This window comes from Lepidochelys kempii, chromosome 7 (assembly GCF_965140265.1).
Source record: "Lepidochelys kempii isolate rLepKem1 chromosome 7, rLepKem1.hap2, whole genome shotgun sequence".
In the NCBI taxonomy this organism is placed as follows: domain Eukaryota; kingdom Metazoa; phylum Chordata; order Testudines; family Cheloniidae; genus Lepidochelys; species Lepidochelys kempii.
Genome location: NC_133262.1, coordinates 57,906,383 through 57,934,311, shown reverse-complemented (window position 1 = coordinate 57,934,311; position 27,929 = coordinate 57,906,383). Strand labels below are relative to the sequence as shown.

The following is a 27,929-nucleotide window of genomic DNA, read 5'->3' as shown; positions in this document are numbered from 1 at the left end:
ACGCACGCTCTCTCTCTCTGCAACAAACTCAGGAACTGTTGTGATGCTACTGAAACATCCTATTTACATGCAACACACTAGTGTGCCCATGGGACTATAGACCTGCTAAAACCATGAGAGTTTCTGCTTTTGGCAGCAATATTTGCTAACTGAAATTGTCTTAAGTGTAATGTTGGAAAGGGTCAGCCAAATGTAGGCTAACTCCCAGGTACTAAATTGCTCAATGAATGTTGTGAGAATTACTGGGCAATGACTTTCTAGGTACTTAGTTTGTTAGCAGCATTATGTGCTTGTAGAATACTACTCTGAGCACATCTAGCAGTCATGTAGTGCTTTCCGCTTCAGAGGAGCCCAAACCGTTTAGCAAACTAGCAGCACAACTATTGACAAGCAGCCATCTCTGGAGTGGAGCAGAAGCAGCCAGGCTAAAAAACCCCAAACAAACCCTGATGCACAACATGCTGAACAACAGGACTAGGGTGCAGGGTACTAATGCAGACCTGTGCACTTCTGCAGGAGGGCCATCAGATCTGTGATACCCTCAAGTCAGGGGTCTGCAACCTATGGCACATGTGCCAAGCACGGCACGCGAGCCAATTTTTAATGGTACGCTGCTGTCTGCCGGACCCGGGCAGACAGCAGCGTGCCACTAAAAATCCTGCCTAGCCCAGCCTGCTCTTTTCCACCTCCCGCCCACCGCGCTTTCCTTGCAGGGCAGGCAAGCTTCCCCCTCCCCCCGCCTCTACCCCCAGCATGCTGGGTTCCTGCCCCTCCTCCCCTCCCTCCCTGCAGCTGACGGCCCTTGCTATGGAGGGGGAGAGGTACAAGCGGAACCGCAGTGCCTCTCTCTGCGCCGGGGACCTTGGGGAAGGGGAGTGGAATCAGGGCATATCCCCTCCAGCCCCCTGCTGTGAGCCACTCAGGGCAGGGGGCTGGGAGCACTCCCACGACCCCAGCCCACACCCCCAGCCCTCTGCTCTGACCCCTGCACCCCCAGCGCAACCCCAGCTCCCCCACACCCTATGCCCTGACTCTTGCACGCCCCACATCCCCACTCCCACCCTGAGCACCAAACGGGAGCTCCTGCACCCCCCACCCCCGCCATTCCTACCTGCACCCCTCGCACCAAATGGGAGCTGCTTAGGTAAGCGCTCCACACCCAAACTTCCTGCCCCAACCCTGAGCCCCCTCCCTCATTCTAGCTCCTGGCAGACCCTGCACCCCAAGCCCTGTTCTCAGCACATTCCCACTCTCATCTCAGTGGAGAGAGAGAAAGAGAATGGCTAGAACCAGGGAGAAGGTAGGTACCCACTCTATGTGGGCAGGCCGGGATCCCAGACCGGCAGCAGGCTGAGCCGCTCAGCCCACTGCCAGTCTGGCGTTCTGGCTGCTGGCCTCTTGCCAGCCAGGGATCCCGGGCACAGGCCCTGCTCAGCCCACTGCTGGCTTATGTGGGCAGGCTGGCAATGGGCTGAGCGGGCCGGTGGCATAGGATCAGCATTTTAATTTAATTTTAAATGAAGCTGCTTAAACATTTTGAAAACCTTGTTTACATACGACAGTAGTTTAGTTATATAATATATAGACTTATAGAGAGAGACCTTCTAAAAACGTTAATGTATTATTGGCATGCGAAACCTTAAATTAAAGTGAATAAATGAAGACTCGGCACACTGCTTCTAAAAGGTTGCTGACCCCTGCCTCCAGTAATGCATATGGCACTCCTGTTTATCTGCCTGGGAAGGATGGGTGCTTTTAGCTGTTTGCCATGTTACTGGATCCCAGAGTTCTGGACACATCAAACATCCAAACCAAGATAATCGAGCAAAACAGCACCTGATTCCAGTCCCTGTTTTTTGTTTTTACAGTTGGAGCCTTTCGCGGCATCGTCTTTGGAGCCGATCAGTAATTTGGATCTGTTCTCGGCCTCTCCACCACCGTTGGAGAAGGAAGCCAAAACCAGGACTAAGAATGTGCTGAGCTTGTTTGAAGAGGAGGAAGAGGAGAAAATGGAAGATCAAGATGTCAGTAAGATTGAGCGGAAAGAAATAAGAAAGGTGAGCAAAGAGCAAACTGGCTCTCTGGCTTGCCTGCAGATCTAGTCTTCCTCTGACCCCCTCTCCTTGCAATGTTCCTGCCCCTTTGTCTCACCTGCTGTCTAGAACAGCTGTTCTGTGTTTCTGCTTCATCAGCTCTTCCCGATCCTGTCTGAAACCAGCTTTACTTGGTTGCCTGTTCCTCTGGATCTCTCTTCTCTGATCAAGCTCTCTGTAACTAGCTCTAACTCTTCAGTGTGTTTCTAGGGGATGCTGTGTTTGTGTGTGTGTCTGATACTACCTGCCTGGGGTTGGCCTGGCACATAAGTCCAGAGCTCAGATCCTGAGCTAGCTCTAATATTGCTGTGGTGGGAGGGGCTGGGAATGCAGAGGTGCTTCTGATACCTCCCTTCACCATTCCCTCCCCTCCTCACATTGGAGCAGGTGGATCTAACAGGAGCCATTTCCCATTATGAAAGGGGAGCTTAGCTCTGAGCCGTCCATATATAAATGGTATTTGAACCCTTAGGGCCCTTTATGCCTCCCCAGGACAAACTAGTGTAACTCTCACCTCTGTGCCAGTGAGCCCGACCTGGTATTTCCACCACTACCCTCTGGCGGGTGTTGCACCAAGGGACAGGAGAGCACAGTGTTCCTTTCTGCCGACGCACTATAGGAGCTCTGCTGAGGCGAGGCCGGCCTGCTGACACCCTGAATCAGCCCACCTCACCACTCCCCCTTTCCAGCAAACGCTGCAGCATTCCTCACATTCCATCGCCAGGCGCTGTGGGGCTGAACCCAGTGCACTGTGTACGCTAATGTTTTTTAATACAGAACTACAATTAGGAGAACTTGTGAACAACTTCATTCATTTGAATGCAGCGGGCCCCCTAAATGCTAATAAGTCTGAGTTCTGTCAGATGGGATGGGCAGCAATTTCTAGAGCTGATGGCTCCTGATTGAAAGAACTCTGCCTCTAGCATCCACCTGTTTGAAACCAGGTGGCTGTTGGCCTGAGCATCTCTGCTGATTGCTGCTATAGGGCATTCCAAGTACACAGGATATATTGCGAGGTACTTGATGCGCTCTCCAGCCGACCGGGGCACATAATAAATTTTTTTCGGTTCACTGGCAGTTTTGAAAAGTTGGATGGAAATTTTGTTTTTGTTTCAACCCCCAAAATGTTGTTTAGGCTTTCAGGCAGCTTGAGAAAAGCAAGCAAAGGATTCAAGAAACAAGGTGTGGTGGCTGGTCTTGGTTATGAGCTATAGCCCAGTGGTTAGGGTAGTGAGCTAGCCTGTGGGAGGTCCAGATTCAGTTCTCCTCTGTCTGATGGGGAGAAGGGATTTGAGTTTGGGTCTCTCCCTTGGCAGGAGAATGCTGTAAACTATGGGATATTCTGATGTGGGATCCCGCATCTCTCCTGTAGAAAAGCTTTTATAAATAAATAAACTCAACTGTAAATAAGCCCCGTCGTTTTCAGTTTAAACTGATTTTTACCGAAAAATCCTGGGTTTTACGAAAAATTTTCCCCAACGTTAACCCTACTTTTGTATCATTCAAATAGGTAAAAAATAACTTGTTTTATTAGGAAAATACAATACATTGGATGAGAGAGATGTATTACGATAATACGTTAGTCTGTGTGTGTGTGTGTGTATGCAAAGCTATATTAGTCTAGAAGATACAAGAAATGAACAGGTGCACACACAAGCTCTGAAGTGCGTGCTCATCTGAATGTACTAATGAATCCCACGTACACATTTCAAACTGTTAGCAGATAATGGTTTAAAGATCTGACACACTAAAATGGGAAGAAAATGAAAATCTGTTTACATTTCAGAACACAAAGTATTCAAAAGTTTAAAAAAAAAAAAAGGAGAAAAGGAGGAAGTTCAGCATCTGTGCTGCAAATGGTGTGGGCCAATTATTAAATGTAACTATTTATAGGCTAATAGTTCTAAGTCTACAACAGTAAATTGTTTGCCCAAATGAAAAGTTTTATTTGGGGATTAGAGATATATTGTTTTCTTAAACTCAGAGGTGGCATTGTGTTTTGAGTTCTGTTTTAGTTCTGCAGCAAACCACACTGAAATTCCATTCATCAAAGCATTAATCTACTTTTTCCCCATATCCTTCCATCCACTAAAATAAACCCAATATTTACCCAGAAAAATTAATTTTTCACTAATTTTTCACTTGCTTTTGTTGTTGTAAACACCAATAAATTGCTGGAGAAAAATAAATTTAAAATAAAACCAGAAAACAAAGGACCCTAACTATAAATGAATTACTGAATAGTCACTGGAGCGGGGACTTAACCTTGAGTCTCCCATATCATAGGTGAGTGCCCTAACCACTGGGCTATAGAGGAATTCACATTGGGTTTCTGTGCCTCGATGACTGTGGAATTGTAGGGCTGGAAGGAACCTTGCAGAGTCATCAAGTTCAACCCCCTGCGCTGAGCCAGAACCAAGTAAACCTAGACCATCCCGGACAGGTGTTTGTCCAGCCTGTTCTTAACAACTTCCAGTGATGGGGATTCCACAACCTCCTTGGAAGCCTCTTCCAGAGCTTAACTTCCCCTAGAGTTGGACAGTTTTTCTGACTATGAATTGCTCCATGGTTTGCGCTCATAGCATTGATGAAGTAATTTGCAGTGGGTGTGTTCATGTTGGTGTCTGAATCTGCCTTCTGGAGCCTAGCCCCCACCTCTGTTTTACATCAATAAGTGAATGCTGAAATTGACATCTGTTAGACTTCCCATTGCTGAGGGCTTGTCTTAACAGGTGAGTTGCAGTGTTAAACTGGTATTTAAATCAGTTTGATTAAACTAGCACAAACCTCTGTGTGAACGCTTAGATATAAGCCAGGGTTAAATATTTTTATTTCCTTGTGTGCTGCAGGGGGTTTAGTGTTTAGTTGAGTTGATTTGATTAGTTAAAACTGTACAACTCTGCTGTGTGTATAAAGGCCAGCCTGGCTTGTATTGCAAACCCACTTCATTAGTGTACAAGTGTGATACTGTGCACAAACTGTTAGTGGGTTTTGTAACTGTGTGTGTGGGGGTTTTTCTCCCCTTCCCACAGCCCGCTGAGAAAAGCTCTCATTCCAAAAGCACTGGAGTGTTTCAGGACGAGGAACTTCTCTTCAGTCACAAGCTACAGAAAGACAATGATCCTGATGTTGATCTCTTTGCCAGGTCCAAGAAATCAGGGGTGAGTTCAAAGCCGTGTTCTGAACCTGCTGTTTAAAAATAGATTCTTTGAAATGTACTAATTGTAACATTGCTCTGATGTCCCTTACTCGGGTGTTCTGGATAAGGTCGCTGACCGCCAGAAATGATAGAGTAAATGTGGGTGCAGTAATCTGCAGCTAGAAATGTGGCTTTGACCTATGTGGCATTCTGTCTTTATTTCAGTCTGCAAAACTCCGTATGAAGCTGTCATCTGCAGGAGGGCTCTTTGGAGATGATGATGAGGATGATCTCTTCAGTATTGCTAAAGCAAAGCCTCCGGTACTTGCCTTTTTATTATAAATGACTTCTTTAAAAGATGTAGAAAAAAGGTGTGTGTGAGGGGTGGGGTAACAGATTTCCAAGTGAAATCAGTTGCGTTTAGAGTAGAAACTTGTTAAAGTGACTCTCTTCAGTTAGTGGAACCTTGCTCAACAGACCTGTTCCCTGTGTGTATTCAGGTTCACATCATTTGATTTTAATGACAAATGTATCTTTTTATTGCTTGATATTTTTTTTTTGTTTTTTTTAACTTCTGCTGAGTCACCAAAGCTACAGGAGAATGAGTTGGACTCTTTCTCCTTGTGCATCACCAATTAAACTGGCTGTTTCAACTGGTCAGAGTTGTGCAAAATCACTGGGGGCAGTAGGGTTGCCCTTGTGTCGCTGAGATCCTGGCGTGTTCTGTAGAACCTTTACAAAGGTGATGCTGTGGGAGATGGCAAGAACTCCAGCCTTGCTCTCTGATTCCCGGGCAGGTTTGCACAGATGACCGTTCACAAGGGGGTTTAATAAGCTGAGCCCACTTGATATGGAAAGTAGAGTTAATAAACATGGACGCCCACAATGCTGCCACTTAGTCGCCTTTTATCCTAGAACTGCACTTGCCATAAAACAGCCTATGCACTATTTTGAATTACCGTGCTATGGTTAGAATTTATTTTTTCCTAGAGCCACTGACTTTGGTTGGGGAAACTAATCAAAATCTGGAACTGACTAGACTTCTTTGATAGTCTAGAAATTCAGCAGAAGGAGGATGAGCAGGGGGTTGGACTAGATGACCTCCTGACGTCCCTTCCAACCCTGATAGTCTAGGATTCTAATCCCTCCCTTCCTATCTTCCTCACAGTTAATTATTGTGTATTTTAAAATACTAACCCTCTTTTTCTACAGGGGTGTGTGTGTGTGTGTGTGTGTGTGTACACAGAGAATCTGTAGTTATATGAAACATGCACAAGGAGATGTTACGGATGAGCTAACAATCTTTACATTAAGATGACTTTGTGGGGGAGAAAGGGGATGAGTTATATGAGCTCTTCCAGCCCTACAGTTCCATGATCAACCGTCACACTCTCTGACTTCTGTATATTTGACTGGCAAATTAGTTGAGTTCCATTCCCCTTGCTCTGAAGAATTCACACTGTATAGAGCTCATATTTACCTGATGTTTGGTTTATCGACAACTCCATTAACAACTGTCAATCATAAACCTTTCCCAAGCTTCCTCTGCAAGCATGACTCTGCCTCGGCTTTTCCCTGTAGGACTTCTCTGTCCCAGACCTTAGTTCTTTTAGTCCAGAGATCCAATTCTTGTTACCTGCTTGGACCTAAGAGATTCATTTGCTAGGATAATTTGCTAGTAGTTATCTTTGTGCATGACTCAGAAGAACCCTCCTCCCCCGCAATAATGTCCTTGGAAAGCTTTTGCAGCTTGGCTTAATGTAAGGCCTTAGGTTGGTTTCAATGACAAACTCCAGGCACGTCATTTAGGGACCAATCAGGGATGGCATGGTCTACAGCATAAGCAGCAGCAGACAAGCAGGGTTCAGGATGGCCTCTGTTAAACTCTGAGCAGTTCAGAATGCATTTGCTAACTTTAAGTATTCTTAGGCTTTAAAATATACTGAACCCGTTTTTCTTTCTTTAATCTTATTTTACGTCTCAGTCCATGAAACGAGCTAAGCTGTAAAATCAGTAAGAACATTCCCAACTTTCAAGTGATATAAAGTTGGCAAACTTATTTGGAAAAGGGTGCGCTGAACTAATAATCACACCTAGGGTCGTGTTTACCAAAATTATGAGCATTTGGCACTTTATCAACTCTTTTTGAAACCAAGCAAAGAGCCAGTCCTCGGAGAGGGTGTGCGTATTTAAAGCCCCAAACCTCAGCCCTTCTTCCTGCTGCCTTATATGTGAGGGATTTATGTTATGTTAGGAGTTAGCTTTTCGTCAAGCTAGAAAAACTTGACTGGAATTTAGAAGGTGCGGGAAGGGATAGACAGCATGCGGAAAACTATAGTTTTTTACCTGACCATAAAAGAAAATGATGATATAAAATATTTTTGCAGACTCATTTTAAAAAAAAAATTCTAATTTCAGAAAGTAGCAGAAAAGAAAACAGTAGTGAAAAAGGACAGCTCTGGCCCTTCTACGGAGAGCAGTAAGGGTCTGCAGAATATGCTGAGTGCCAAACAAGATGAGGGACCTAAACCAGAAACCACTGAGGTAAGCATCTAAGATCAATGGTTCAAACAAAGCAAGCAGAAGAGGGTTTGTTGGTTTTGTTGTTAGTGTAAACTGATAAGGGAGACTGACTGTTTGCCTCGTCTGTGGCATAGCAGCATGATCTGCTGTAACTCATAAAGATTACATTTAATACTGTACTTGGGAAAACTAGAGCAGCAGTTCCCTTTCCTAAAAGGTTGAGGCATTCTCTGTCATTGGGTTTAAAATGCTGTTGAATCAGAACAGTAGTGTATTACACCTGCTTAGCCCTGGGCTACATGAATACGCCAGGTGCAGGGCAATGGAGAATTGGGCCCATTGACTTAATGATTTAGTGAAAAATGAAGATTTATTGACCCTTCCTCTCCCGCTTGCATTTTCTTTAAATAAATAAATCTCAGTTTCTCTCATGGACGTGAGCTTTAAAGTGTGGTTAGGGTAAGAAGAGACTCTTGCCCAATGACACTTGCATCCTTCCCCTGTGTTCAGCACCCTGTCTTGAATTTTATTGTCCGCTAATAAGACTCCTACTCTTGTTGGTCCTGCAGAGCCAACGCAGCTCAGAGAGGCAGCTGGATTGTGTTCTGGCTTGTGCCGCAACAGAATTATCAATTAGATTCCAGCCGTAGCATCTTATAACTAGAGGGAGGAGCCCCAGGTGAGTTTGCAGGGCTGGCAGTTAGCGCATCTCTTTACTTGTAATTGGAACACCCCTGATGTGGAGATGCTGAGGCCTGGTCTATGCTACAGAGTTAGGCCAATGCAAGGCATCTTATGTCAACCTAATTATGTCAGTGTCTAGACTACAATACTGCTTCCGCCAAAGTAAGTCCCCTGCTATACATCATAACTCCCCCTCCCATGAGAGGCGTACTGCTTTTTGTTGGTGTAGTGCAGGCAATGCAGTGTCCATGTAGACACTGAGTTACTTACATCGCCTATTGGCTGTCAGCCCCAAGTGGGGCTGACAGTTGGAGCCCTATCCCAGCTGCCCCGGTGCTAACCGCCTGAGCTGTCAGCCGGGCGCTGGGCTCACAGCTGGCCCCCCCTCGACTGCAGCGCTGACAGCTGAATCTGTCAACATCAGGGCGGCTGGGCTTCAGCTGTCAGTGCCCCACTTCAATCACTGGAAGCGCTACTGGCAAGAACGCGCACTCTTGACAGCAGGCGTAAGCGTGGATGTGAATCACTGCTTTAATTACTGCAGTGACTGTATGTCAACGTACGTCGATTTTAATTTTGTAGTGTAGACAAGCCCTGAGAAGCACACATTTTTCTGGCCTCTGTAAACTGGCCCAGCCTGAGGAGACCTAACTGCTGGATCCCAGATGCTTCTAAGCCCCACTGGGTCTGGGCAGTGACTGGTCGCTGTTTTCTAGCGCTGGGTCTCTCGGGAACACTCCAGGGGCATTTCTGACTCCCTTCTTGGGCAGCAGCACCTCACAGTCTGGCTCCCTTTAGACCCCAAAACCAGTGCCTTGGCCCTCCTGAGCCACCAGTTACTTAAACATGTCCCCTTCTCCCTTCCCAAGAGTCCCCCTAACTGTGGCAGCTCTAGTTGCCCAATTACCCCTTCAGGGGCCACGTTGTGGTAAAGCAAGGCTCATGGGCTTAACAAAGGGATTTCTTCACTCTTACAAAAGCCAACAAGTGTTAGGGATCTATAGAAAGCAACACACTCCTGAGGGGAATTGCCTTCAGTCTGATGTCACCGCTCTTGTGAGTCTTGGGTTTGGGCCAAGTCCTTGGGCCAGGAAGCTCTTCTTGGTGGTCTTGCTTCTGCTCCTGTCTGGCCTCCCTTACATAGAGAAAGCACCCCTTTTTTTAAATCTGTCCCCTGTTTCTCAATGTGCTGCAAGCTGGGTGTAGGTTCAGGCCCTAGTCCCTCCTTCAGGCTTCTTCAAATAAAGTTGTTAAGTCTTTGGCCCTGCTGGAGAAAACCCATTGTTCTAGTGAGCAAGAGCCATTCTGTGTTGATGGCCCTTAATTGCTCTCTCACAGCTGCTCCAACACAGTCTGTCCACCGAGCATCAAGGCCCATGGTCCCCCATTTGCAATGGAGGTTACAGTCACAAACGGCGTATACAATTGGAATTCACAATTTGACATGGACAGATCTATCCCCAAGCTGTATGTAGTATTATTGTAGCCATGCTGATCCAAAGATATCACCAAGCTGTCAACTCACTTTTGAGTTGAAGTAAATGGAACAAGAAAACAGCCTGAACTGCAGTGTTGTGTCCCTTTTAGCTCTGTTGTTTTTCAGCTTGAATATTAGTGATCTAGACTAGAGTTTCCTTGTGCCTCCTGGTGGCCCAGCTTACTGGCGATGACAAAGTTGGGTACACTGATATATTGTGACTTCACTTGTTTAAAGAGCCGCCTGCCTGCAAGGGGGATGGTGTAGGAAATGGATGGATTTGAGCATGAGCTAGCGTAAAGTGGGATCTAAAAATTATAAAGCAGCCTTTGCATTGTTGGGCAAAACTGGAGTGTTGTGAGGATGAAGAAGGACTTGAGGCTCTGACAGCAGCAATGTGACGATGGAAATGCAATGAGGAAAGCCAATGGGGTCTTTTTCAGGCACCTCGAATTGTGCTAGGTTCCTTGTAATCAAACACATGGCCCCTGCGCTCGAGAGCAATCAACTTGACAGTACACGAGTGGGTTATCAACAGATGTGGGGAGGAGGAACAGGGTGGTGCCAAAAAGTTGGTGCAGTTATATGTAGGGCATGTACATACCCTGATGGCCTGGCTCTTTTTAATTGGGTACTTATCCTTCCCTTCGCTGCTTCTAGGCTGCTTGGCAGCAGTGAGTTTTGGGGAGGGAATTGAATGAGGAGAGGGAAACCTAGACTGTCATACTTGAAGAATGTGTTCCATACATACTGGGCAGTGGGGAAAGAGATGTCCACTTGCCTCAAAGAGAAGATGAGGGCAGTAATGTAGCTGGCAGCATTGGTGTGACAAGATGCTGTGTGGGAGGAGGTGAAGGGAGATCAGGTCAGGTATGTAGGCAGGAGCTATATGCTGTTGGCCTTCGGGGACCAGGACAAGACGAGGCAATAGCTTCTTGCCTAGGGGGCCATAGGGAGATGAAGTTAAGGGTTAATTGTGTGGGTTTTGGGAATGAAAAGCACTATGGTGAGAACCAAGTGTTCGTTGCAAGGTCACCTCTCCAGTTCTTGCTGAGTAGTCGGGGGGACCAGAACTAGCTTCTTTCCTCTAGACATATTAAAATGCAGGCTCCAATTGGAGTGAAGATTTCAATCTCCTTTATCCAGAAGATTTTTAATCAAGTGTAATTTTGTGCAGAAATCCACAGGTCCTGCTCCCATTAAAACCAAAGAGCCCTCATCTCGGATTGGAAAACTACAAGTAATTATTTTACTGGCATTTTGACTTTTTCTCTCTCTCTCAAAAAAAAAAATAACTTCCCCGCCTCACTAATGGTGCTTTATTTTTCAAAAACTCCTTTTTACTGCCTCATCTTCCAGGCCTCTCTCCAGACGCAGTTGATTTTCAGTTGTTGCTTTCTATATACTGCATGTTTAATGCTTTTATCTTGTGCTCACTGTGGAGGCTGATTCTGGGCAGCGGTATCTGTAATTCTTCATCTGATTTGGGGGAGGGGGGACTGTTCCCTAACTTACTGTATCTTTCTTCAGCACTGCATTTCTCAAGCATGTACAGAAACTTGTTGAACAATCGGCCATGGATTGCTCATAATTCGGTATTACAGTAGCCTCCCATCAGAGCCCCATTTGCTAACCGCTCTATAAACCTACTGAGACAGGTAAAGGATAAATGAAGGGCGGGGGAAGGAAGGCACAGAAAGGTGAAGTGACTTGGACAAGGTCAGTGGCGGAGCTAGAATAGAACTCAGAAATCCTGTGTCTTAGCCCAGTGCCCTACCCACTAGACCATGCTGTCTCTTTGGTGCTTGGCTGTGTCTATGGAAACACTAATGCAATTTTGTTCGTGGTTTTTTAGGCTAATTTAGCTATTAACCCAGCAGCTTTACTACCCAGTGAAGTTCCTAAGATCTCCAGTGTGAAGCCTGCTTTGCCAAATTTGGAGACTCCCTTGCATGAGCCGGATGGTGTACAAAGTGCTGAAACCTTTTCTGCTGTAGGAAACCGTGAGGAGGCTGGTGTGAGCTTTGATCATCCCATGCAAGTGGATACCTTGCACAGTGCTAATAAGGTAATCTCTGTGCCTAGGTACTAAGGTGCTTACAGAGAGAATGAGTCAAATTGATATCAAAGTTCAGTAGAGAACTGTGTGTTTGAGCAGTGGTTATGTGAGCTTAAAAATTAGTGGGTTTTATGGCCCGTGCCTTAAGTACTTTGCTGCATGTAGGGGTGGTTTGCTCAGTCGGGCTCTACAGAAGTAGGGGATTTTCCTCCTCTAGTGACACAACACTGTTTAGCCCACGGAAGGATAGCAGCTGTACTACAGCATAACTCTCTGCCAGATCTAGCTGGGAGACAACTCCATTCTACTACTGAGAGCAGCATCCCTCCGTGAAACACTGTAAGGGCTACAGAAGAAGCCGGTGATGCTACTTTCAGTGCTGTCCCTGTTCTGTGGATAAAGAACATTGTTTTCCAGGGCATTCGCTCTTGCTTCCTGCCTGAGCAATAAATTAACTCTGCTGTGGGAGGAGGAAGTTGCTGCTCTGAAGTGACTGCTCTTTCTCTCTTGAGTAGTTGGTTTTCCATTCATGCCGTTATTTTATTGACTGTAAATACCATATTGTACTTAAGGGTTTAATGGGTCTTTAAATGGAATTGAACCGAGCAACTAGAATTTCAATGTGGGGGTTTATGGATCCACAAATCTCTTGTTTTCAACAGAAATGACTTGAACAAGATAACTAAGGGTCTTAATACTGATTTTTTTCTATCATAACTAGACTGATCATTACTAGACAAGAAGCAGAAGAAAGCCACAAGGATTTAAAAGGATGCAGCAGATGTTGCTATAATAATAATGGATGATATGACTCCTTATTACTGATGGGGTTGCAGCGCTTACACATTAGCACTAATCCATTGCCTTGCAGGAATCCTTATTTCCAGTGCCACGTGCACTGACCTGTGAAAACCCTTCTCTAATGCTATAAGCAGCGTGATCTGTAAAGGGGGGAGGTTGTAGCACCTGAGTCTAGCCACAGAGGATGGGCTGCCCAACCTCAGACTTCTCTTTAGGATGGGGAACCTCCACTCTCATTTCTTCCCACACCGATCTGAGATAGATGTATGAGAGAGAGCACACTGAAATATTTTTCATTGATCCCTTTGTGCTATTTTACCTGGTATTGTTGCTTCTTGGAGCTTTTATAGGTTAATCTTAAACTCCCTAAGATACAAAACAGTCCTAAAGTAATACACCCCCTGTTCTTTGCCCCCAAAGGCTGAATCAAAGCAACTGTCCCAGCATTCTCCCTCCCCTTTCAAACTACCCACTTGTACAGGGATCAGTCTTAAAGCGCGTCTCCCATCCATGTAGGATTGCTACTCTCCAAACACGCCCTTGTTAATACACAGACCCACATCCCATGGTAGGCCGACGTATAACTACTATGTTCCTCTCACAAATACAGACACCCCCCCCCACCCCCGGCCCCAAGACACAGCAAACCTGTCCGGCTCGGCTTTCCGCTCCAGGGTAGCGCTCAGTAACATGGAGAATGTCGGTGCCTGCCCTTACCTTCCCCCTGGCTCTGCAAAATCTCCCTTCCTATATACGGTACTACAGGGCTAGAATAAAGCCTTCAGGTTTTTGCAGCAGTGTGAACTGCAGGAGGCTGTGCTTCAAATAAATGAAATTCAAAAGATCAGCTAAAATGGAAAAATCTGTGTTCTGGTGTTGGATCATATGACTAAAAATCTGAAATAAGCAGGAGGGACTGGACAACAAAATGGCAGATGAAATTCAATGCTGATAAATGCAAAGTAATGCACAATGGAAAACATAATCCCAACTATACATATAAAATGATAGGGTCTAAATTAGCTGTTACCACTCAAGAAAGAGATCTTGGAGTCATTGTGGATAGTTCTCTGAAAACATTTGTTCTATGCGTGGCAGCAGTCAAAAAAACTAACAATGTTGGGAATCGTTAGGAAAAGGATAGATAAAAAGACAGAAAATGTCACATTGCCTCTATATATAAATCTTGAATACTGTGTGCAGATGTGGTCGCCCCATCTCAAAAAAGATATTTTGTAATTGGAAAAGGTTCAGAAAAGGGCAACAAAAATGATTAGGAGTCTGGAACAGCTTCTGTGTAAGGAGAAATTAATAAGACTGGGACTTTTCAGCTTGGAAAAGAGACAACTAAGGGGAGATATGATAAAGGTCTATAAAATCATGACAGATGTGGAGAAAGTAAGTAAGGAAGTGTTGTTTACTTCTTCTCATAACACAAGCACTAGGGGTCACCAAATGAAATTAATAGGCAGCAGGCTTAAAACAAACGAAGTATTTCTTCACACAACGCACAGTCAACCTGTGGAACTCCTTGCCAGAGTATGTTGTGAAGGCCAAGACTATAGCAGAGTTCAAAAAGAATCAGATAAATTCATGGAGGATAGGTCCATCAATGGCTATTAACCAGGATCGGCAGGGATTGTGTCCCTAGCCTCTGTTTACCAGAAGCTAGGAATGGATGACAGGGAATGGATTACTTGATAATTCCTGTTCTGTTCATTCTCTCTGGGGCACCTAGCATTAGCCACTGTTGGAAGACAGGACACTGGTCTAGATGGGCATTTTGTCTGATCCAGTATGGCCATTATGTTCTTTAAAAAAAAAAGAGAGAAAAAATTTAAAAAAATTAAATACAGTATTCTGTCAAAATCCTACTGCAAGACTGCTGCAGGATTGTGATCCAAGACAATAAAGAACCATCATACCAACACTTCACTCATGTTAATTTTGCTTGTGTAATGTGACTAATGCTAATTAAGCAATAACTGCCAAGCAAAGCTCTCTGCACTGAACTAAGTAACCTGGTGCAAAGAGTTGATAGTTTGAACAGTAGCCAATGGACTCAAGTTGGTCATTGACCTCGATACAGTGTGTTTCCTGGCGATGGTTAATACTGTTATGGGATGGTCTTGTGTTATGGCACAAGGTTGAGGGCCAGAAGCCCTGAGTTTTATTCTGTATTCTGCCACTGACTCGCTCTGTGACCTGAGCACTCTGCTTTGTCTGTCTGCCTCGTTTTTCTTGTGCTGCCGATCTACCTCACAGTGGGGGCTGAGGCAATATGAAAGTTTGCAGAGTGTGGTAGCTCTAATATTAAATTTACCTTAGTGTTCATTAAATGTTCATGTAACAAATTACAAAATCTTCTCAGAGCTGGGATTAGATTTTGGGGGGTCGTCGGGTCCCCATCATGTGCTAGAATAAAACGTGGGAAGATAGAACGTGAGGAGAGCAGGGTCTCTGTCAAGTGCATGCCTCCCTTCAAGCCCTTAACACAACCTGATCTCCCTCTTCTCACAGAGCAGGATCAAGGTGATGAACAAACGAAGGCTTCCCTCCAGGACAGCCCGGAGGCTAGCTGCTCAAGAGTCCAGTGAGAACGAGGAGCTGAACAGCACAGAGGAGCCGCAGCTGCTGCTCCCCAAGCAGAGCTCTGCATTAGTGGATGCAAAGGAGCTGTGCACTGCTGAACCAGATGCTAAGAGAAGCACGGAAAACATTATGGCAGCTAAGCTGCCATCGCCAACAGATGGCAGTAGCCTGTCACCTGGAATGGCTGGAAGCCCTTCTAGTAAAGGCATAGGCCAAGAGGATGACTTGTTTGGGTCCGACTATCTTTTTGTGAAAAATTCAGTGTCGAAGCCAGCAGCCAAAGCTAAAACCTCAGAGATCTTGGCCAGCAAGCCCCTTAAAGGTGGTGAGAAGAAGCCTGCTCTGACAGTGCTGGACAATCAGGGCAGCAATGATTTATTCCAGCCCATAACGCAGAAAGTGTCCAAGAAAAGCAGCCCCATCTCTTTCCTGGAGGATGAAGATCTCTTCACTAGTCAGAAAACTGCGAGGAAGAAGGAGTTGAAACCCACCACCCAGCAAGACCTTGACCCGAAAGTTCAAGATATCTTTGAGGTAATGGCTGATTTATTCTTTTTTTCTAAATAGAAAGGGAGGAAATGTATCACTAGGGCCTTGGGCAAAATCATTCTGCCTTCAGGACAGAGGGGAATGGGGCCTGTGTGGGTCAAGTAAGGCTAAGCATGAGGCCTGGTCTGTAGAAAATGCTGTCCTCTAAATCTCACTCTTTCTTACCAGAGCATGGGGTAAAAGGGATGGCGTGTGGGCAGACAGCAGGTGCGTTTGAGGAGACCTGGCTCTCTCCCTGCTAAGGGAATGCTTAGCTCCCGCTCTGACCTGACTGCTGCTACTGAGCTACACAACAGCACTGATGGTAATGCAGGAATGAGGCCCCCATCCTGGGCCTGTCTGTTCCCCTTAACCTTGCTCTCTCATATCCTGCACTTGGCCTGTGCAGTATCAGCAATGACTAGATCTCTGCCCATGCCAAATTGGAGACCTGAGCCTAACCTGATAGAGTTACGATGCCCAGGGTAGTTACAGGACTTCCAACTCTCTACTGCTGGGTGTAGCTGAACCCGAACACTCAGTTATGTCCTGTACTGATGCTGTACAATTTATGCTTTGCTCCAAGGATGATATATTCGCAACAGAAGCCATTAAACCTCTGAACAGAACAAAAGAGAGTGTGTTGGATTCTAACCTGTTTGATGATAACACTGACATTTTTGCGGCTCTCACCATAAAACCAAAAGAAAAGAAGACCAAGAAAAAGGTGGAATCCATATTTGATGATGATATGGGTAAGGGCCTTCTTGGTATTACTTGATTGTCTTCGTCTTGATTCAGCCGTGTGTTAAATCCCCCAGTGACAAAGAATGGGTTTTAGAACTGTAGAGGGGGTGGGGAATGAAAAGGGACTTGAAAAGACTTTTAGTACCATCCGCCTCTAACCTCTGGGCACGAAACTCCAAGTGATTATAGAGTTTAAACAGTTAGGAGAATGTATTTTGGGGTTAAATATTAATCTGCTCTAAAGAGAGATGGGAATGGAGACTGAATGTTGGAATGGAGCAGATGGCTGCATCTTACACTGTGACAACTCCTCTTCTCTCCCCCCCCCCCCCCCCCCCCCCAATTCCCTCTCTGTGTTGGATATACATAGCAGAGATATCTGTCTTTATCAGTGTCTGTCTGCTCAGCAGTCTAAAATATTTTACACTAGAGGCCAGTTTGTGTTGGCCTTTCTCTCACAGAAGAGTACCTCACTTGACAAATAGTTCCCATTTATTTTAATGGGGAATTGTTCTTCTGTGTACGGTACTATTCAATGAGTGAGGACAGCATAAACTGCTTTGAAAGTCCCACTCCAATTACTTGCAGCCAATCACCCCTGACGCCCATTTCTTCCCATTGATGTCAATGGTAAAACTCCCATTGCCTCCAAAGAGAGTGGAGATAGCTCAGTGCTGAGTGCTTCTCAAAATCCAGCCTTAATTTGTAGCTACTGAGCATGGTTTCACAAGAGCTTTTCATAAAATGTATTCATAGAAATTCGGACAGAATGAATCTGAAAGCACCTGATAAAGAAAACTACTTTCATTCCAAACTATGGGACGTCTTGACAATTTCAAAACTGTTTCCAAACAGAAAATTGTCAGAATCGAGCGTTCTCCAGTCAACAGTCTCAGTTTGGATGAATTTACAATTTCTGACTCAAAGCCATTTTGTCTAAAAATTCGCACCCAGCTCTAGTTATCCTGCAGTCTCCAGCACTATAGCTCACTGTTTGCAGTGGCATTTCTGGCACTGAGGCACCTGGAGCACAAGTCAGAAATGTCCATGTAAATGAATGTACCTTCACCCTGATCTTACATCTTTTTCGTTCTCAGTTGGTTTAAGGGCACAGCACCTCCAAATGAAGGATCATGCAGGGGCAGCTGCTCAGTGCTCCAGACTAGGTAGTGCTGCCTTCAATGCACCAGCAGGACTTCAGGGAAGACACTTGAATTTCTTTGATCAGCCTGGCAGCCCCAGAACAGGACTGGCATAGCATCTTCCATTGCTGTTTAGCTAAGGGCTGGTAGCAATGCCCACCGTGGCATTTTACCAGAGGCTGTCACTGCCTGTTGAGCCTTTCCTGCTGGGAATGCTGTCTTTTGAACTGCACCCAATCACTCCTAGTTTCTGATGTATTTGTAAACTAATTATGTTCCCCTGCCCCACAACCACTTTCACTCATTGCTTAGCCTAGAGGCACCTATTTAGTTCCTTTAATCTCTCCCCATAAACCCTGTGATGTTTTACGGATTACCCAGACCAGTAAGGGCTTCTGTCACCACCAGCCTTCAGAGTAACAGCCGTGTTAGTCTGTATTCGCAAAAAGAAAAGGAGTACTTGTGGCACCTTAGAGACTAACCAATTTATTTGAGCATGAGCTTTCCTGAGCTACAGCTCACTTCATTGGATGCATATCGTGGAAACTGCAGCAGACATTATATACACACAGAGAATATGAAACAATACCTCCTCCCACCCCACTGTCCTGCTGGTAATAGCTTATCTAAAGTGATCATCAAGTTGGGCCATTTCCAGCACAAATCCAGGTTTTCTCACCCCCCCACCCCCATACACACACACACTCACTCTCCTGCTCACATTTACCAGCAGGAGAGTGAGTTTGTGTGTGTATGGGGGTTGGGGGGTGAGAGAACCTGGATTTGTGCTGGAAATGGCCCACCTTGATTATCATGCACATTGTAGGGAGAGTTGTCACTTTGGATGGGCTATTACCAGCAGGAGAGTGAGTTTGTGTGTGGGGGGGTGGAGGGTGAGAAAACCTGGATTTGTGCTGGAAATGGCCCAACTTGCTGATCACTTTAGATAAGCTATTACCAGCAGGACAGTGGGGTGGGAGGAGGTATTGTTTCATGATCTCGGTGTGTATATAAAGTCTGCTGCAGTTTCCACGGTATGCATCCGATGAAGTGAGCTGTAGCTCAGGAAAGCTCATGCTCAAATAAATTGGTTAGTCTCTAAGGTGCCACAAGTACTCCTTTTCTTTTTACCACCAGCCTTGTAACTTTGGCTGCTTTCATGCTAGGCTGCTATGGCTCAGAGCCCTGACACCAGTCGCCAGCCTACAGGCATAATCGTCTCACCCTGTCTCCCAACAGCGTATACTCCTTGGCAGGGTGACCACAATAACCTGTCTGGTCCCAAGGCTTCCCAGATCTGCCCCCCAAGTTCTTAACTACCAACCACTCAGACTTTTCCTTTCTAATTTGTCACCACTCCAAAGGAGTGAAACTTGCCCCCAGTTATCAGTCCACTTGAGGCCACACAGTTTGCACAACAGAGAACTGCTTGGGGCTCAAAATAAACAAAAAAGCTCATTTAATAGGTGGACTAGTCAGATAAAGCAACGCAGACAAGTTACACAGACAATGAACATAACGATACCACCTCACGCTTTACCTTCTGCATTACATGGAGAGTCTTCACTTCAAACCCCTTCCCTTCTGACAGGGTTTGCAGCGGGGGGTTTCTTTCTACCTGGCAGGGGAAACACCCTCCTTCCTTAGTTTTCCAAGACTGAGGTTGTCTTTTCCATTCCAATGGCTTTCCATTACTTTCATGGTCTGCCCTTGTCTGTCCCTGGGTTGTACAATGCTGGGAGTTAGTTTTGTGTAAGCCACTGGCCTGGGAGGTACCCCTGCCTGCCTGACTGTTTCCTGACAGCTGCAAGGTTGGGGGAGTTAGACCTTTGTTACAATGACCATGCTCTACACACATATACCCACTTACATTCAGAACCATAACCTGTATACGCTCTTCCCAATGACCACCAAGCTCAGCATTTTACATGTTTTACTTGACCTATATTTACACACAATAGCATTATATACAACCAGTTGATTCAATTCCTTATTCTTTGGAGTGCAGACCCCCATCTTCCCCTGTGGGTGTCGGGACCCTGACTGTGTTAAAGCCATCCTTCTGATCCTTATAGTGCCTCCCTTCCAACACTGATTGGTATTCCAGCTGCCGAAAAACCTCTGGACATTGTCTCCGCCTGTGCTTAGGATGCTGCCTCCTGGGGAACTGAGCATTCCTCTGCAAGTAGTGCTGCTTTCCCTGCTACAGAGAGCAGGCTCCCTCCTCCTCCTCCCCTTCTTTTAGTCCCTGTGTTGTAAGCTAGGGATGTAACTTCACTCCTTATAGCACCCACTATACTTCCCATGGAAGCCGGGAGGACCCTAAATGGCTGTGAAGCTAATCTCGTGGATGGCTTATTTTGGAGGGCTGCCAACTGGGATTTACTCCATACTGCTGCCTTTCTAGACTGCTCTCCTTTGCTGAAATTCTATCCTGGATTAAAGCTGCATATTCCTATGATTACAGCAGTGGCTATGTGCAGCGGAGGGGGAGGGCAGCGAGAATAGACTTCTCGCACAGGCAGAGTGGCACGTAGTGGCAGTCCACCCCTGATCTCTGGCCCATGTGTCCCTAACCTTCAGCATTCAGAGCCCAGATGAGGGGCTTGGTCATGTGGTTCCACAGATGCTCTGTGTGCACCTGGGTTAATATGGACTCACTGAGTTGGTGCCAGACTTGTAAACAGATGCTAGCTTACCACACCAATGCATAGGAGAGTGGAGAGGATGCAGCAAACGTCCATCGAACAATAGAAACTTCCCAAGCCCTAGCTGTGTGTAACCTTTTATTAACCTGTAATTGATCTTTCAGGCCCACCATCGTTCAGTGGTCTCTTTTTCCAGCTGCTTCTCAGCATTTCTTCTCCTCTTCCTTCCCTCCCTCCAAACGCATTTGGGCCAAGTCCATCCCATATGTTCAATACAGCCCCACAATCAGCAACCACCTGTGGTGAACCCTACTGAGCTTTGAAGTTATCTATGTTGCCGCTGCCCAGATGGGACACCCCACCCTGCGGTGGGTGAGGGGGAGAGAGCTGGCTCTGGCCTATTGTCTAGGGTCACTCCAACAGCAACAGAAGAAACTAATAAACTCCATACTAAAGTATTAATGGCCCCATGAGTTTCACTGCCTCGCATGTGAATGAGCACAACAGCATCTGTGAAAGAGACTGGGCTTGTTAAACCTCCATCTCCTCTAACCCTGAGAATGTTTCTAAACGCTTTCCCATTGTGCCTGTGATCCATATGTGCCACTAAATGCATTTCTAAATCCATCCTTGTTCTGATCCCAGGTGAACCACGTTCTCCACTTCACAGTACTGCTTTAAGGTACCTGATTTGCAGAGCCAGAGGTGCCAGTGACAGTAGTAAAAGTTCCTCCCCAAGTGTGAGTCTTTTCCAGCTCCCTTGGGTAACAATGCTGGCAACTTTTGCTGTTTGTTTTAGCAAAAAGTCTCTTAATTCTTTGAACCTGGGTATTCCCAGACTGCCAGCCGCAGGAATGCTTTAGTGGGCCAGGGGAATGTGAATGTTTGTACAACACTTAGGAGATGAAAAGTGTTAATCAGTAGAACCCATATGTGTGAATGCATGAATAATACATTCTCCAAAGGGCAAATCTGTAGGCAGGAAGTATGACTTAATGGTTCTAAAGCACAGGACTGGATGAGTCTCTTAAGTTGTCTCCCAGTTCTGCCACTGGCTTCCTGTATGGTGCTGGGTGAGCTGCAGAGAAGTTAAGTGACTTAGTCATCTCTGAAATGGATGTAATGCCTAACTCAGCATTGTGATGCTTCACTTAGTGCTTGTTCAGTGCTTTGAGATCTCTGGCAGGCATAAATGCCAAGTATCAGGATTTCTTTTGTTCCTTCTCATTGACTATACCTGGTAAAAACAGACAGCTAAAAGCTCCCCCATATGCCCTCACAAATACATTTTCATGTCAGAAGCAGCAGGAAAGCATTTATCAGCAAAGTATCCTTGGCAGTAACTGCTACGTGCTGGGGATTTTTCTGTGTAACGTCTTACGTCTGGCAGCAGCTTCTCTCCTTTTCAATCACTGTTTTTCTCTTTCTCTAGATGATATCTTCTCCTCTAGCAGCCAAGCCAAGGCGTCCACCCCCAAAGGCCGATCCTCACAGACAGCCTCTGAATCAAAATCTGAAAGCAAGGCATCTAGTACATTTGATGACCCACTGAATGCCTTTGGAGGCCAATAAACAATGGTGGGCATTGCAGAGAGAGGGCCCTCTCTGCGAGGTTATCCAGTCCAGTACTAGTACTCTTATGTCAGCTCTCTTTGAGTAGAGAATCGGATAACCGTGGACATTCATATGACTGGCTCCCCACTTTACATGGTTAGTATCTCTTCCCTGCACTGGGTCTAATCACGCCTAACACTGTAAAAAGATTCTCCAATCATAACTTTCTGCAGTCCTGTTTCAGTGCTGCCCAGATGACATAGCTTGTGCAATACCTGTGATAATGTAATCTATTATACAAAGTATAAGTTCTTTTATTGAACAGATCTATAGAAAAAATCACTGATATTGTGAAATAGTAAATGGTGTCTGCTGAACCAGGTCCAGCTGTGCTTGTTTTGCTTTCTGCTCTGCTGTTTGCTAGCAGACTCTGCCTCCAGATCCAAAAATGGGGAAAACCAACGCCACAGCTCTCATTAGGTCAGCAGTCTGTCTGCTGGGAGCATCCTGTAAGTTCATGTCAGTTCCTCCCATCAGGGAGCAGCTTTACCTCTTGTCTCTTACAGATTGGAGCATGTTGTCAGTGCTTAATAGATAAATCCTCCTGGAGGAGAGGGTGCCAAGTAAGAACTAGAAGAATGGAGAACAGATTTTTGCCCATGACGTTATGCAAGCTGCTGAAAAATATTGGACTGAGGCAAAGTTTCCATTGGTACTAGTGGGAGGAGGAACAAGATCCTTTGGTGCTGTGGCACTGTGCAGTTGAGGGACTGTTTTGCAGTCATCTTCCCTCCCTTCCCCCCTCCCCCCCCCGTTAAAGCTCATTTACAGTTAACGAAGAATGAAAGTAATTGGAGAGCCCAGAAATTATTCAGGAACCTGAGAGATGTTGAGCACTTGCTGTTCTCACTGAAGTTAGGATTCTGAGCACCTCTCATGGGTCAGGCCCTAAATGTGTTACCTGATAACTCTGTTTTATTGTATGTCACTGGGCACACCTAGTCAATGGTATAAACTGTGTCCCATCTACAGGGCATAATGTTTGGAATCACTGAGAATCTCTAGGACCTCTGGTAGGGTGACCCGGTGTCTGGTTTTCAACCAGAAGACCAGATCAAAAAGGGACACTGGCGGCGCCAGTCAGCACCGCCAGTCGGTGATGCTACGGTGCTAAGGCAGCTTAGTCCCTACCTGTCCTGGCACCACACTGTACCCTGGAAGGTCCAGCTCCTAGGCGGGTGCAGGGGGGGAGCACAGGTCTTCGCGTGCTGCCCCCGTCCCGAACACTGGCTCTGCAATCTGATTGGCTGGTTCCTGGCCAATGAGAGCTGGGGGGTGCTGCCTGTGGCAGGCGAGAGCAGTGTGGGGAGCGTCCATGCCCCCCCCCTGCCTACTACCGACAGACCTGCTGGCCACTTCCGGGGTGTGTGCAGCGCAGTGTCAGGACAGGCAGCCTGTCTTAGGCCCTTGCTGCTCCACTGACCAGGAGCTGCCAAAGGTGAGACCCCCCCAAACCTGGAGCCCCCTTCTGCACCCCAAACATCTCATCCCTGGCCTCACCCCCTCCTGCACCCCAAGCCCCTGCCCCAGCCCAGTGAAAGTGAGTGAGGGTGGGGGAGAGCGAGCCACTGAGGGAGGGGGAATATAGTGAGCGGATGGGGGCCTTAGGGAAGGGGCGGGGCTAGGATGTTCAGATTTGTGCCATTAGAAAGTTGAGCTCTGGGCTTGGAAGCAGGGGCTGGAATTTTGGCAGGGGAGCTGCCCTGGTGTCAGATGTGCTTTTTACCCTCCCTGGGGCAAGTCTCCCTGAATTTGGCCCAGTTATAAGCCTCTAACAAGTATCTACTGAGCATGTGCAAACTAGATTCTATCTGCATTCAGCGTGCTCTGTCCCCTTTTCATCTCCTATATGTGACTGGACTGGCTATGCGCCATCGCCACGGTGACTGAGCATGCTCCATCTCCAGGCTGCAGGGAATGAGCTGGACTTTCCCTACAATTGTTCCTCCTGGCTGGTGGGGTTGCCAGGGTGCTGGGCACCAAAACTGAGAACAGGAAGAGTGTCTCCTTGAGTCATCTGCTGATGCCTGGGCAATGTGGAGAAGAGAGAGGTGTTAATTCCATTATCTATCTCCTAACTTTCAGGTGCTTGACTTTGCCACTGTAGTGTTCTTTTAATGTAGTGCTTTTTGATGCAATAGCTATACAACCGTTGAAAACCTTCCAGTAGAGGTAATGTCTGAGCATTCCTCCCCTAAATGTCTCTGCATCTGCTGTGCTTTAAGAACAAGGGCCCAGGTGTGTAACCATATAATCCTGAGTGACTCAACGCCTATCTGTTAGGCAGCCCCATGGCAATGAGTCAGTAACTGAGTCTCCATCACAATCCTAGAGTCTGCACTCCACAAGGGTGTAAAAATCCACTTCTGTCAGCAAGATAGCTGGATGTTTTTAAAAAAAAAAAGATCCAGTGTGAACTTCAGTTAGATCTGAAGCTGGAAAGGTAGGTCACCAGTTAACTCTCTCGTTATCCTGTGAGAATTGATACTAAACTCGTGTGAATTTTGCATTTCTCACCAAACTTGACATTCTAAAGCGTCTTCTGAATTTTTGTCAATTTGTAAGTGATCTGGTCTAGAGCGCAGCCTCTTTCAGCATGTGGACTCAAAGAACACTCTAAATCTGAAATAGCTGCCACCTCAAAACTTTGCATGATCACAACTTGCTTATGTCAGAGTTCAGCTGACTTCCTTGAGCAGGGATATGATAACTTCTCTGCCTTATCCTTTCCAGTATCACTAAAGATCAGGGTAGCAGGGGGAGGGAAAGGGGTTTTTGTCCAGCTGGTGCCCATGATCTCAGTCTGGCTGGAGTTTTTATGCTTAAATGATCAGCAATGAAATAGTTGGCAGTATTCATGGTAAACTTGGATGCTTAATGACAATCTAACATCCATTAAAATTTCAGAACTCCTGAATGCAGACACCGGTTGTTGTGTCCTATATACAGCTCCATAGTTATTCAGGGCACTCTAAATAATAATGCCTGGGTCATTTTGCATCTGAGCTCTTGTGGCAGTATGCAGCTACAGGCTCAGCCTATCTTGGTTCATCGAGAAGTGGTGGAATGGCATTCTTCTGCATGCCGTTCATGCTTCATTGCCGTGCAGCCCTTCGTGCTGAGCTGGCACAGCATCACAATGCTGTCGTGTTTCTACCAACACCCAGGCAAATAGAACCTAGGGAGCGCTACAGCTAACTAGAAAGTAGGATTGTACGACAGGAGTTGGCATAAAAACAGTCCCATGAATAAAATAGTAAATCAGTGCTCTAGCCTTGCTAGGCTAGTCTGGGGACCTTCATAATCTGTAATGCTGAGCAAGGGTGAAATGATCCCTTTATCTCTGAGGCACCAGGGATGTGCGTCCAGATGTAACTAAAGTTTTCCGTGGTCACTGGCATGACTTGAAATAGGTGAATTTTTTTGCTTTCGAAGGATCATTCACATTCTTGCTCTGCCCTGGATTTCTTATTTGACTTATGATCCAAAAACTGGAACTCAATGGAAAAACTCCCATTGATGTAAGTGAGCTGTGGGTGAGGCCCTTACTCTCTCTGTCTCAGTTCCCACTCTGTAATACTCCCATAACTCACGGAGGTGTTGACCGCGAATCCATTAATGTTAATGGACACTCCTGCACTATAGGAGTGGGTGCCATAGAACTACCTAGACAAATAGTGAAATGACTGGTCATTTTCACTTACAAGTTCTCCTGCCTCAGCACAATACTGGTGTATCTGGGTTTCCAAGCCTGCAGAAAAACAGTTAAAAAGCTGTAATCACCTTAGGTTTGTAAAATAATTCCCCTGCTTTCTGAACCAATGCTTTTGGACCTAAACTAGTTGATAGTGCCCCTAGAAAGGAAGCAAATAGATCTATATGTCCAGTAGTGCAGCGCAATATAGTGTATTCCGCTTTGACAACAGAACCTAAGCACTGGTGCAGAGGTGGGCAAACTATGGTCCGTGGGCCAGATTTGGCCCACGGGACCATCCTGCCCGGCCCTTGAGCTCCCGGCTGGAGAGGCTAGCCCCTGGCCCCTCCTCTACTGTCCCCTGAAGTTATGACACCGCTTGCACCCGCACACCTCCTAGGCTTTCCAATAAGCCAGTCCTGCCGCTCTGAGCGGCATGGTAAGTAGGTGGGGAGCACGGGAGGGGGGGTTAGATAAGGGGCAGGAGGTTCTGGCGGGGCAGTCAGGGGACAGGGAGCGGGGTGGCTGGATAGGGCAGAGGTTCCGGGGGGTGGGGAGTTAGATAGGTGTGAGAGTCCCAGAGGGCCTGTCAGGGGGCAGGGGTGTGGATAGGGGTCGGGGCAGGGAGCAGGGTGGGTTGGATGGGGGTAGGGTCCTGGGGGGGGGGCGAGGTTAGGGGCAGGGGGTCCCGGGAGGGGGCAGTCAGGGGACAAGGAGCAGGAAGGGGTGAATGGGTCAGGGGTTCTGATGGGGGCAGTCAGGGTGGGAAGTGGGAGGGGATGGGGGCCAGGCTGTTTGGGGAAGCACAGCCTTTCCTACTGGCCCTCCAGACAGTTTTGCAACCCCAGTGTGGCCCTCGACCCAAAAAGCTTGCCCACCCCTGCACTAGTGTGTCCTAGAAGAGCAAGGTAGGGGTGTGTGTGTGTGTCTATATTATGTGGAAGGTTTCATTTGTGAGCTGGGTGAGTGTCAAATCCTGCCTACAGCCCATTAGTGAAGACCTGCTTTTGTTCTCTTATTGTGAAAGGTGCTTTCTGATCTGCATCAATTTCAGAATCAAAATACTACTTCTGCCTTAGCTGTCAGCGTAGGAAGAAACGCTCTGAGCAGTCGCTCAGTAAACACTCCTGCAAGAGTGATTCTTGTGACGGATGCTCAGCTTTCCTGTACCTTCTAACTTGGACAGTGGCTGTCACTAATTTCGGGATAGCTGCTTTCTATCCCGCCCAGCCCTTGAATTGGCATGACTGATAGTAACATTCAGAATGTGGCTAGAGGTCAGGAGTCAGCAACAGCAGGATCTGGCGGAGGGGGAAGCTCCAGTGCAAACCTTGAAGAGTTGTGCTTGTTACCTTGACAACCGCTCCATTAACATTAACAGGCATAATAGTGACAGTTTGAAATGTGTAGAGAGGAGAACGTGGGCGTCCTCATTGAGCAGGTTTTAAAAGGGAGCTAGCGCTGTCTCCCTGGTTTGTGTCATAATCCAGTGTGAATGGCTCGGTGGCACATGTCATCACCGGGTTTATGGGAATGCCCATATCTGACCTGCAGAAAGAGAGATGTGACAATGTTGGAGTTCCACCTTCATTCCCTTCCCTTGCATTATAAAGGCTTTAAAGGGGTTTCAAGAAATCAAATGGGTTTTTTTTCCTCCTCCTCTCAGTTATTCATATCGGAATCTTTTGGTATTGCTGAGAAAGTGTTTCTGTATCGCAGTAGCGCAAGTCATGGGCCAGGGCCCCACTGTGCTAGGTGTTGTACAAGCACCGCACAAACATCCCTGCCCCAAAGAGCTTATTCTTACAATGCAAGTGAAGGACTGGTAGCCCTAGAGATGAAAGGTCTCGCTTGCTCCATGGGGCAGGGGCAGTTTCCACCTCACTTCTTTGCCAGTCTGCCTTGCCCCTGGATGTGTGGTGCTGTTTTAACTTTAATTACTATAATTGTGGAGTGGCTTGAATAGCATTTACAGACTTTTGTCCCAGCTCTGGTTTGCCCTTGGGCTCAGCCTAGGTTGACCCCACAACATTAACCTTGCATTTGTAATACCATTAACTGGTGGTCAGTTAATGCCTGCTAAAACAGGTCCACAAACTATCCTGGAAGGATAGTGTCCAGGGTCCATGGCATATTTAAAGCCTCAGTTTACAGCCTTCCAAATAGGGTATAAGAGGATATGTCGTTC

The 27,929-nt window shown here is 46.4% G+C and overlaps 2 protein-coding genes across 9 annotated transcripts in view; both read left to right on the top strand.

Annotated features, from left to right (window-relative positions):
* LOC140914646 (WASH complex subunit 2C-like) overlaps positions 1-22,369 on the top strand; it is a 53,991-nt gene extending 31,622 nt beyond the window's left edge. For 4 of the 7 annotated variants that reach the window (XM_073353009.1, XM_073353006.1, XM_073353008.1 and 1 more), the window contains 9 exons: positions 1,869-2,057; positions 5,126-5,254; positions 5,458-5,553; positions 7,651-7,776; positions 11,094-11,156; positions 11,772-11,984; positions 15,297-15,902; positions 16,483-16,651; positions 21,866-22,369. In XM_073353009.1, coding sequence (XP_073209110.1) covers positions 1,869-2,057; positions 5,126-5,254; positions 5,458-5,553; positions 7,651-7,776; positions 11,094-11,156; positions 11,772-11,984; positions 15,297-15,902; positions 16,483-16,651; positions 21,866-22,005 — 1,731 coding nt within the window. In that variant the 3' untranslated portion in view covers positions 22,006-22,369. The remainder of the gene's footprint in view (positions 1-1,868; positions 2,058-5,125; positions 5,255-5,457; positions 5,554-7,650; positions 7,777-11,093; positions 11,157-11,771; positions 11,985-15,296; positions 15,903-16,482; positions 16,652-21,865) is intronic. The other 3 variants (XM_073353007.1, XM_073353010.1, XM_073353011.1) reach the window with 3 other exon arrangements.
* Positions 22,370-23,955: 1,586 nt separating this feature from the next.
* The window catches only part of ZFAND4 (zinc finger AN1-type containing 4), a 48,027-nt gene continuing 44,053 nt past the window's right edge, over positions 23,956-27,929 (top strand). For both annotated transcript variants that reach the window (XM_073353016.1, XM_073353015.1), the window contains exon 1: positions 23,956-24,132. The gene's annotated coding sequence lies outside the window, so the exon portion shown is untranslated. The remainder of the gene's footprint in view (positions 24,133-27,929) is intronic.